Here is an 11,788-nt window from a genome sequence, read left to right as displayed (position 1 = left end):
CTCAGAAATTCAATTATTTTCAATATATATCTAATTTTAATAATAATTCTTCTTTATAAAATTCAATTGCTTTCAAAATTTTCAATCAAAATTATTAAGAAGACCCTATTAATTTGAAAAAATTAAAATAAATTTTTCAAAAGAATTTAATTAGGATTTAAAAAATTTTTAACAAAATTCTTTGCGAAGGAATTCTTGGCAAAATTTCAATTATTTTCAAAAATTTTCCTCAATTTAATGATTTTTAATAGGTATCTACTATTCTAGTAAAATTTTCCAAAAGAATTCAATTATTTAAAAAAAAATTTAATAAAATTCTATACAAACCTTTCATTATTATAAATAATACAATTTTTACAGGGATTCAATTATTTTGGTAAATAATAAAATTCTTATTAGGAATTCAATTATTTTGATAAATAATAAAACTCATTGCAAAATTTCAATTATTTTTAATACAATTTTAATTGAATTCCTGGAAAAAATGTAATTATTCTTAAAAATTTTATTAAAATTAGTCAAAAGAATTCAATTATTTAAAAATTTTGTTGATATAGTTCTTTATAAGAATTCAATTTTAAGAAACATTATTTTGTTTCAACAATAAAAATTATTCAATAAATTGTTTTTTTGTATTTAAATAATAATTGAATTCTAGTAGAATTTTGTCATAAAAATTTTGAGATCGTAAAAAATTGCTTCAGTAAAACAATTCGTACAAATAATTCGAAATTCCAAATGAAATATTCAATCAACGATTGAATAAAAATATATTTTCTACTCAAAAAGCAATAAAATTCTTCCATTTAAAAATTCTTCTGTCTAAAATAGTAGATCAGAAATTTTTGTTTACAAATTTTCCATTTTTTCATGTGGAAATTTCTAAAAATGTGCTTAGACAAATTCTTTTTCTTCTAAATCGTTGAATATAAACATTGTGAACTTCGCCAACGTAGAAAATTTCTATTAGATGTTCGCAAAAATAATTGAAAATTCAAATTAAAAAAAATCGAATTCAATCAACGATTCAAGAAAAATATTTTCTATACTCAAATAGTAATAAAATTCTTTCATTTATAATTATATTTATATTTCTGCTTAAAATAGTTGATCAGAATAAATTTTCTAAGCGAAAATATCGATAAAAATTTGCTTAGAAAAATATTTTCTCTTCTAAATCGTTGATTATTTAAGTGGTGAACTTCACTGCAGTAAATAAAAAAATATTGACTAAATAAGTAAAAATCTTGTCGCACAATTAAATAGAAATTGCACTCTCTTATTTTTAAATACATTAACAAAAATGATATGATAATTGATCAACATGACCAAGTATGATTCGATTTGATTTCCTCGCGAGAGCGAGAGAATTAAAGTCGAATTTTCGGATATATTAGCTTTATCTTTTTTTTATATTCTTTAAATTTATCAAGACTATAATTTTTAAGATTTTTTTTTTACTTACGAAGAGTTAAGCTCAGGAAATGAAGTTTTGAAGAATCATTTTTCGTTGTGTTTTCAATACAAACGTGAATAATGACTGATCAAAAATCAATTCTAGTGCCTTATTAATACGTGCTGTAATTTTAAAAGAACTCGAAGTTTTGTGCAAAATAATTTATGCAAAATAGAAAATTCAGAAGGAATTCAAAACTAAATGAAATTTTCAAAATTGTTTTTTTCAAAGAAGTAGAAAAAAGTAAATATTTATGTGAATTATTTTTATTTCGTTAATATTTCAAGTTCTATTTGTAACAAAACTTCAGCTCTCTCAATTACTTTAAGTGATGATATAAACCAAATTTTATGAAATTCTATTTGATTCTGTGACTTTAAAAAAGTCACTTTGCGTACTTAGTAAAATTCTTACGAATATTATTAAATATTATTGTTGTTAATTGTTATAGAATTTCGCAACTTATATATTATATTAAGAAAGAGGGAAAAAAAAGAAATGCGTTGTAGATATGAAGTTGACGAAAACTATTCCATTTAAAAAAAGAAAATAATAATATGCCACACAAGTTGAAATACCAGTTACTATTTTAAGTATAAAAAATTGTTGCATCACATTCTACAAGTTTAAATGTATTTTATTAAGATAAAAATACTGGAATAGGTTTCAGGAATGACCAAAGAATGATTTCTAGGAATATCGCGTCTTTGTAGTAAAAGCAACAAATTTTATGACCGCCGATAAATTGTGGTCACCCTATAAGAAATTATTTTCAATTAATATAAATTCCATGCAATGCTGAATAATCAAAAATTAGATTTTTTAAATAAAATTTTTAAAAATTTCTTTAACCAAATTTAGATTAAAAATTAAAAATTAGATTAAAATCTTTTGAAGTTTAAGTTTCCAAAGTGATTTAAAATTCTTTTATATAAAAATTTGTTATTCTATAAAAACGTTTAAAAATTTTATCCATTTTTTTTGTTTGTTGCTGTTTATACTACATGGAAAATTGTCGAAAGGAATAAAGCCAAACAATATTAAAAAAAACTTCAAAACAATTGTCAATTAGTGACGTTTAACTTTGTTTATAAAAAAATATTTGCGAAAGTTAAACACAACTACGATAGAATATAAGAAAAAAAAATACAACGCTCAAGATTTTTATTGCATTTCTAGAATTCTGTCATTTGCCAATGATGTCGCCATATATTTGATTTAATGAAAACTAGTTAACATTGTCGGAATTCAATATTATAGATTTAGAAATTATTTATTTGATATATGAATTACTGATCGTAATAATTATCATTTTAATATTTCAATCTTTATTTCAGTTTTTTAATTAAAATAACCAGTGATTTTGTTTTAATCATATGGGCAAAGTAAATCAAAAATGAAAAACAGTGAATTATAAAAATAGTTATTTAAGTTTTCCGCTCTATGTATTAATTTAATAATTTAATTTTAATTTACATCAAATAATTTCAAAATTAAAAACAAATTGAAAGTGAAGTTTTTTCTGTTAATTGGTTTCGGTTTGAAATTCATCGCGTAGACAATAAAAAAAAATATTTTCCAAATATTTTACTTACGTATCTATATACAAGAAAATTTACACTGCGATTATTTTGTATGTTATTTAAACAATTTTATAATAAATTTTTATACTATTCTCAAAAAAATTTTATTTTAAATCTTCTTTTTTGTCAGAGTCTTTTTTTTGTTCAGTTGACTCTGATTCCTGTTGTTTTCTATTATTTTCCGACACTAATTGTTCGTTTTCCAATAAGGATTCATCTGATTTTTGTTGTTTTTGAAATTCCTTGAGAATCTCCTTGGTGACAAATTCCATATAACCGTCAGAATCGTGTGGTATTCTTCGAACAGTTTCACCCTTTTTCCTGAGAATATATTCGATGTTTGTTTTTTCATCTCTATCGGCGAACCATCCCAAATTGTCAGCAATTAAATGATTGTTACTACAACCATCACAACGTACAATAACAACACCTTTTTCGTAGCCCAACTTTGAAATTATTTTATTATTTCTCGTCGAACACTTTTTACACGTGAATATCAATTTCATTTTTGTTACGTTTGTTGTGCCCAGAGGATGTTTCTTAACCTCTTTATCTTCTGGAATTGATTGTTGTTTAAGTTCTGAAGAGCAAAATCTTTGTTGTTGACAAAATCTCACACCACCAGTGAATGAAGTTGCATCAAAATTTTTGGAGTTTATTTGATCTTGAATTAACTTTAAAGTCAAGTTTTGTCTCGATAAAATTGCTCTTCGGATCAGGAACATATTAAACTAGTTAACAATCAGTAATTTTTAGAAGAAAATATATTTTTATGCGAGTAAATCGTCTAAATGATTGGCAATATCAATGTTTTTCTGGAGCACGTTGACTACGAACATAACCTTTCGATGACAACATAACCTATAAAACAAACTAATAATTCGAATCGATACAATTTTTATTGTCTATATAAAATTAATTGTTAAGTTCCCTAATAGTATTTAAGTATCAAAATTACTTTTTTCCAATTCTAATATTGATTTGTAAAATTGTTTTTTTTAATTTAAATGATTGAAATCTAAATTATTTGAAATAACCGCGCTTTTTGTACCAATGGGAGATTTAGTGGCGCATGCGCAGTTGCTTTTAATGACGCTCGTCGGCTTCTCCACCAATTGAAAGATAGCTTTAGATGAATGTGAATAAATAAAAAGGAAATGCAGATGAAACTGTACAAAAATTAATATTTCGAAAGGTTTGAAAGCCATTGAAACGGGAAGTGCTTATGGAAATGGTTAAGAGTTCGTGATGGTAAAATAATTCGTGCAATGCTTCTAATCGCACGTATTTTTGTTTTCACTGGGTTAATTGTTACCCTGGCGAAAACTGAGACAAGTAGACCATGGTATGAATCCTTGCCGGCTGTAGCTATGGACTACAAGGTCCATATTGACCCTGGAAAGGAGGATTGTTATTTTCAATTTGTGAATCCTGGAGCCACTTTCTACGTCAGCTTCCAGGTAATTATTTATTAATATTTTATAATTCTTTCATTTTTTTCCTTTGACACAATGAGACTATTTTTAGTAAAAAGCAAAGCAAATGGTAGTATTATATTTATTTTTTGGGAAGAAATTATTTAATTTACTCCGAAAGTTAACTGTTTGCCAGCTGTGTTGTTCCATATGGGTACAAATCGAAATTTCTCATCACAATTTATAAATGAGTATACAATTCTTTTTAACTGAAAATTAATATTTTATTATCATTCTTTAAATTATCAATTTTGTTTAGATTCATTTCTCTTTTGTCTACAAGATAAAATTGTTTGTCGAATTTTCTCTTGGGAAAAAAACTTGGGGAATTTTTTGAAAATTCTGAATGTAACACGAAGAATATAAAATCAATATTTAGTAACGATAAATAATTAAATATAAAACTTCTCAGTGTTGTTTATCATTTATTACTTTGACAAATATTAATCATTTATTCTGAAATTAATTTTAAAGTCTAGAAAATAAATTAAAGGAATTGTAAAATTATTAATCCGTTTAAATGTTTCTAATAGGTTCTTCGGGGAGGTGATGGAAAAGCCGGTTTCGCTGTCAGAAATCCATCAGGGGAAATAGTTCATCCTTATCAATGGAAAGCGAACGCTGATTATCAGGATCAATCGACAAATGGTGGTTACTACAGTGTTTGTATCGATAACCAGTTTTCAAGATTTGCTGGAAAATTAGTAAATTTATACATCACTGTTATCAGGTAATTTTAATCCTTCTTGAAATCCATTAAAAAATTTATAGTGTTTTCTTAATTTTCTATTTTAATTAAATATTAACTTGAATTCTAAAAATAGAATCTAATAATACAATTTTAAAATTACAGATACGATCAATGGGAAAAGTTCACGAAAGAGTTGGAAGAAATGAATCTCTCAGTGGAGAATTTCACGGTAATTTTCTCATTACACACAAGATAACTTTTTTTCAAAATAAAACAAAATTTTAAAAACTAGAAATCAATGCTTTAAAAAAAAGAATAGATTCTTTTATTTTTATTTCTATTTTTTAAAATTGTATTAATTTTAAAAAATAGAAATTCATTTATTTTTAAACGAAATTCAAATACATTGTAAAAGTAATATTCGCACTCAAGAATTAATTTAAAAAAAAGTAGCTTTCAGGCTAAAAAAAGTAGCTACCGAAAAATCAAATTTGACGACTAAAAAATTCGTTATTTAGTCAATTCATAATTTGAATCAGTAATTCCCTTGTTTTTTATTTTCATAAAAAATATTTACTTTTTTCATTATTATTTTCCCATAGGAATTAAGATTGTCAAAAATTTTTAATTGAAAACTTTTGAAATTCAATAACTTATAAAAATATTATTATAAAACATGAAAATATCTATTACTCCGAGTCGAAGACTCGGAGTGATCGAAGAAGAAAAAAATGGTGAAGAAGAAGACCGAGTGATAAAATCATTTTATATTATAAGAATATTGTTATTCTAAATTCTTCAAAACTATTTTCTTCAATTCAATTATTATTTTTCAGAATTTTTAACTAAAATTCTTCTTTAAACAAATTATTTTCAATAATTTTTGAAAAAGTTCTTTCAGAATTTTAAAATCCATTTATAATTTAATCCGAATAAATACATATTAGAAAATAAAAACTTGATGTAATTTAAAAAAAAAATCAATTAAACTTTTTTAAAAAATTAATTCTACAGAATTGTTAATTTAAAGCATGAAAAATTCAGATTTTCAAAGATTTTACTTTTTAAACGGTTTTAACCTTTTAAAAATTCAATTATTTCTAAAAATTTACGATATAATGCTTTTAATATTCAATTTTATCTAAAAGTTTAACTGAAATTCAATTTTAAATCAATTCATCTCAAAAAATTCTACAAGAATTCAATTATTTAAATAGAAAACTAAATAATTTTTTGAATAACTGAATGTTTCTCAAAATTGAATTCTCATAAGGAATTTTATCAAAACTTTATCAAAAATTATTTTAAGAATAATAACATTTTTTCGAGGAATTAGATTAAAATTGTATTAAAAATAATTGAAGTTCTGCAATGAGTTTTATTATTCATGAAAATAATTGAATTCCTAAAAAGAATTTTATTATTTATGACAATAATTGCTGCCAAAAAATTTTATTATTTATGAAAACAATTAATTGTTTGCGTAAAATTTTATTAGAATTTTTTTTAAATAATTGAATTCTTTTGAAAATTTTTATTAAAGTAGTAGATATTAAAAATCATTGAATTGAGGAAAATTTTTGAAAATAATTGAAATTTTGCCAAGAATTTTATTAAAATATTTGAATTTCGGAGAAGAATTTCATTATTTATAAAGATAATTGAAATTTTGACGAGAATTTAAAAAAAAATTTGAAAATAATTGACTTTTTGCGAATTATTCTATTATATATAACAATAATTCAATTCTTTCGACGAATTTTAATAAAATTTTTAAGAATAATTATATTTTTCAAGGAATTCGATTAAAATTGTATAAAAAATAATTGAAATTCAGCGATGAGCTTTATTATTCCTGAAAATAATTTAATTCTTGCGATGAAATTTATTAAAAATTTTTTTTAAAGAATTGAATTCCTGTGAAGAATATTATTTGTGAAAATAATTGAAGTCCGGAGAAAAATATTATTCATGAAAATAATTAATTTCTTGTGAAGAATTTTATTTAAATTTTTTTAAATAATAATTGAATTTCTCATAATTTTTTAAAACTTTTTCAAAAAAATTAAATTCTATCGCCCGACGCTCGGAGGAACGCGCAACTGCCAGTCAGTGAGCAGTGAGCGCCTCTGGGCCACTCACTACCACCCGACTGGTATTAGCGCGTGCCTTCGAGCGTCGGGCGAGTTATTGGATCCAAGGCCTCAATTGAAATCTGACGAAGAATTTTATTAATTTTATCAAATTTATCAAATTTTTTTAAAATAAGTAATAGAAGTTTTAAAAAAATTTTATTTAAATTTTTGGAAATAATTGAATTTCTCAGAACTATTTTTTTCAATTCTCTGAATATATTTGAATTTTTTTGGTGGCAACCTTGTCTTTTCTAATTTAATTTTTCTTTTTACTAATAATTATTAATTTATTAATTTCAGTCGGCGATAACGCACGTGGAGAAAAATATCAATGAAATGCTACAAATTCAATACCAGAGTCGAGGACGCGAGGCACGAGATTTAAATTTATTGTTAGACAATAATTCGTACGTTCAAAATTGGTCAATTGCACAATTGATTGTAATAATTGCCACAACAGTGTTGCAGGTTTATTTCGTGAGAAAGCTCTTCGAGGTAAAACCATCTGGTTATTCGAAAGTGAGAATTTAATATTATAAATAAGAATTATTTTAACTGAAAAAGAATTCTCGTTTAACATATTTTTTGTATGATCTTTATTCTCTAAACATGTGATAAGTTTTCTATATTCAAAAGAAAAACGCGAAAAAAGAAAATATCAATTTGAAAAACTAATTTTGAAACTTAATTTTCAAACGTATATTTAGTACTTAAAAATGATGAAACAAATATGAAACAAGACTTTTTGAACAAAGATGAATTTTTCTTCTTTTTGTAAATGTTAATTAACTTATCAAGAAATTATTTGACTGTTACAATAGAATTTGTATATTTCATTCCATTTTTTTAAAGGCTGATTACCATATAAACACATCACAATTTTTCTTTCTTGTGAATTCTATTTTTGCGTGAATGGAAGTATGAAATTTCCCTTTCATACATTGAGTATATTTATATATTAAAAAAAAGAGACGTTTATATATGTATAAATATTTGCGAAACAGCTTGAATATATTTATAAATACAATGTATTTATATAAAGTAAATAAAAAAATGACATTTACTTTTGTTACAAAAATTGTCTTTTTACACTGCTTTTTATACAATAAAGTTTTATAGAATTTTTCAATTCTATAATTTATGTTTAATTACAATATATAATTATTATTACCTACAATACAATATTTTATACCAACATGACACCAAGTGTCTAATTGATAATTATATATAAAAAAAGCTGTACAATGGAATAATTTACAAAAATTAACAATTAATTACAATAATTTGTTTTAATTAGTATACCCTGCTTGGAATTTAGTGTATGGCCATGGATTGTTTTGCTCGTCGCTGCAAAACACTTCCATTCAAAGCCAAAAGTCGATGCCTTTGTTTTAGATTTCTAGCGCGCACATGTTCACTGGCCACTTCTTTTGTATAATTTCCAGGAAACCAGCCTTGTTCGCCGTCTAATAATTTTTCCCCATGGTACCAGCCATCTGCCATTTTTCTCGAGACGTTAATCACATCTCCTGGAAAAACATTTTTTTTTTTAATGTAAACTAGTCAATTTACATTGAAAATTAACTTTCTAATTTAGATCATAAACATACAAAGAAGAATGTTAAGAAGGTTTACTTGGCGACAATTTCTCTCAAAAGTAAAGATAAAAAGATTCTTAAGAACAAAAATTTATTGCACTTTTTTAATTTATTTTTGTACTTAAAAATCTTTTTTTTTTACTTTTGAGTAAAAGAAAAAAGAAAAAAAATTAAGAAATAGATTTTTTCTCACCGGGTTGCATTGCCAGTTCGTCGGGTTGTCCTGGGGAATAAGAATAAAGTGCCATGACTTGAGGACAATCCCACGACTCGTATAAAGTTTCACCAACAAGATTTGATTTTGGAGGTGACACAGCGTCCAACCATCTCTCTTTCTCCGTATCACTTTCACAAGTGATGACATATTCCATTTGTCGCTCCAAATGATTCTCGAGAAGCGTTAAAACCATTGCGTGTCGTCCCGAAAATGGTGAATTCTCCGGAACCGACTCCAGAGCAACAAGACTTCGTTTACACAAATCTATCACTGCATACGTGTCTTCATGATTACTGAAATAATTGTTTCCTTTAATTTCTCTCCTCTAGTTTTTTAATTTTTACTTTTAAAAATTATTTTTAACTTTAATCATTAAATTCATCGAATCCCTGGCTAAGTTAGTCTCGGTTTTCAGTTTTTAATTTTCATAATAAGTTCAATATAAATACACACCTGGCTTTGAGTTTTGTGACTAGAAGATAATCTGTGAGCAAAAGAAGAAAAAGAGGAGTCTTTTGGAATTTTTTTCCAAAAGTCAGTTTATATTCCGTGTCTGATTTCATAGACAATTGTGTTACTGTTCCACTGCGAATGAGTTTTCGTTCCCTTAAATCGATGGGCGGCACTTTTGGAGAGTATTCTAATTTTCTGAAAAACGGAAAAAGTGTTTTAATTAACTCGATTTTTATATTTTTCTGGTTATTATTCATAAAAATAATTAAATTACATATTTCGAAAATTTTTTTGAGAAATTTTTGAAAATAATTAAATTCTTTCAAAAAATTTAATTGAAATTGTACTGTATTCAAATAGAATACTTTTAGAGAATTGTAGCAATGATTGAATGTATTTATATAGAAATAAATCGATTTATTTATTTACCTTGCTAAAGTTTCCATTTCAATTAATTGACTCGCGGCTCTTGCTCCTTCGTTGCATTCGGCAACAACAAAACTTAGATGTGATAAAACTCTTTCCCAGGAAGCTCTTTCTTGATGATTCATTGGTATCTTCGATAAAACAGCATCAGCCAATAAAGGTAATCTAAAATTTGTATATTTTTTTTATACATTCTCATTTTTCATACGATAATTTATTACAAATTTATAAATTAAGGAACCGAATATTATAATATTCCTTAATAAAAGAACATTTTTCCCACACTTTTTGAAATAAAAAGATATTTTTTGTTTTTAAATTTGATATAATAATTATTCAAAAAAAATAAAAATGTTCTTAATTTAATGAAGTATCTTTCTTACGCATTTTTAATTTTTTGGTTAAATAGTTGAATTTTAATAATACAAAACTAAAATTACCTTGTTACTCGCTGCATTGGAAGCATCAAAAACGAATGTAATGAGAGACTTTGACAAGATGGTCGCATTTCAATTCGTGAAACGACTTCTAAAAATTTTAACCCTTTCCTAGCTCTGAAAGAATTTCCATACAAATTATTTAAACTGAAATTAATTCAATATTTCAAAAATAATTTTTATTATTGAATATTAATAAGAATGAGAATTCTTGTTAACGAATATAAATAAGAATAAGAATTATTGTTAACGAATATTAACAAGAATAAGAATTCTTATTAACGAATATTAATAAGAATGAGAATAAGAATTTTCATTAAAAAATTTAAAATTTTATTTAAAAAATTGTTTTAATCTTCACAAAAATTGTTTTGAAAATAAAGTGTTTTCTAGATAAGTATTTCTTTTTATTTACCGCAATTCCTTTAATGTACTGTCTATGCTAACTTGGCTTGAACAATAAGTGACGTATATGGCAAGACTTCTTTCTGCATGTTTAAGTAAAACATCTGGCAAGCCTAGTAGCATTGGATCTTCTTTCCACACATTTTCCATTTCCGCAAGAAATCTCTCTGATGACATTAGAACACACGAAACTCCACCAAAGAGTTTATCTCGTTCCACTTGAGTAAGTGTCTCATTAACTAGTTCATTATTAGTGACAAATTCGTTATTCAGAACTCTCAAGGAATTCAAGTACGAGGCTTCTGATGTTACTATTTCGAATTTTGCCTCCTGCATTTTTTTCTCCTCCACGGTTAAACTCTCTGTAAATTAAAAGTTGAATTTTAGAAACTATCTTTTAACATGAATTTAATATTCTTTTAATACTTTCTTTTATAATTATACATCGTTATTTAATATACATCTTGTAATTTAATAAATTCATTAAATAATAACAATAAAATTTTTTAAAATATAAAATTTATTATTTAACAAAATTTCCAATCAATTGAAAATTTAATTAAATCTTAATAAATTATTAAGATAGCAATGTGAATTTAACTATCTTCAAAAAATTTTAATTAAAATTTCTCGCAAGATTAATATTGTTTAATTGAATAATTTTTGTTAACAAAATTATTTAAATACTAATTTATTTTTCCACAGGAATTAGAATATCTTAAATAATTTCAATTTAAAAAGCTTTTGAAATTTAGTTATTTTTAAAAATAACAAATGTAGTTCTTCTGAAATTAAATTAATTTTTAGAATTTTTAAATAAAATTATTCAGAAATTTAATAAATTTTAGGAAAATAATAACTTAATAATTTTTTAGAATAACTATTCAAATATAATTACAGTGCTACAACTAC

General features: G+C 24.4%; 3 protein-coding genes across 5 annotated transcripts in view; 1 reads left to right on the top strand and 2 right to left on the bottom strand.

Moving 5' to 3' along the window:
• Window positions 1-2,524: 2,524 nt before the first annotated feature.
• LOC122500496 (mitochondrial protein import protein ZIM17-like) lies at window positions 2,525-3,898 on the bottom strand. Its single transcript, XM_043609454.1, has one exon. It carries the CDS (start codon window positions 3,762-3,764, stop codon window positions 3,144-3,146), a length of 621 nt encoding a protein of 206 aa, XP_043465389.1. The 5' UTR covers window positions 3,765-3,898; the 3' UTR covers window positions 2,525-3,143.
• A 309-nt stretch (window positions 3,899-4,207) lies between these two features.
• LOC122500476 (transmembrane emp24 domain-containing protein 5) lies at window positions 4,208-7,975 on the top strand. Its single transcript, XM_043609417.1, has 4 exons — window positions 4,208-4,499; window positions 5,048-5,244; window positions 5,368-5,434; window positions 7,641-7,975. The coding sequence occupies exons 1-4, from the start codon at window positions 4,308-4,310 to the stop codon at window positions 7,869-7,871; spliced, it is 687 nt and encodes a 228-aa protein (XP_043465352.1). The 5' UTR covers window positions 4,208-4,307; the 3' UTR covers window positions 7,872-7,975.
• Window positions 7,976-8,404: 429 nt separating this feature from the next.
• The window catches only part of LOC122500475 (putative E3 ubiquitin-protein ligase protein PFF1365c), a 32,738-nt gene continuing 29,354 nt past the window's right edge, over window positions 8,405-11,788 (bottom strand). For all 3 annotated transcript variants that reach the window (XM_043609416.1, XM_043609415.1, XM_043609414.1), the window contains 6 exons: window positions 10,887-11,238; window positions 10,475-10,588; window positions 10,038-10,199; window positions 9,609-9,803; window positions 9,132-9,448; window positions 8,405-8,869 (listed from right to left, as the gene is read on the bottom strand). In XM_043609416.1, coding sequence (XP_043465351.1) covers window positions 8,655-8,869; window positions 9,132-9,448; window positions 9,609-9,803; window positions 10,038-10,199; window positions 10,475-10,588; window positions 10,887-11,238 — 1,355 coding nt within the window. In that variant the 3' untranslated portion in view covers window positions 8,405-8,654. The remainder of the gene's footprint in view (window positions 8,870-9,131; window positions 9,449-9,608; window positions 9,804-10,037; window positions 10,200-10,474; window positions 10,589-10,886; window positions 11,239-11,788) is intronic.

The sequence above is a fragment of the Leptopilina heterotoma genome, unplaced genomic scaffold (genome assembly GCF_015476425.1).
Source record: "Leptopilina heterotoma isolate Lh14 unplaced genomic scaffold, ASM1547642v1 Lhet_187, whole genome shotgun sequence".
In the NCBI taxonomy this organism is placed as follows: domain Eukaryota; kingdom Metazoa; phylum Arthropoda; class Insecta; order Hymenoptera; family Figitidae; genus Leptopilina; species Leptopilina heterotoma.
The sequence above is the reverse complement of the archived record's forward strand: the minus strand, read 5'-3'. Positions and strand labels throughout refer to the sequence as shown.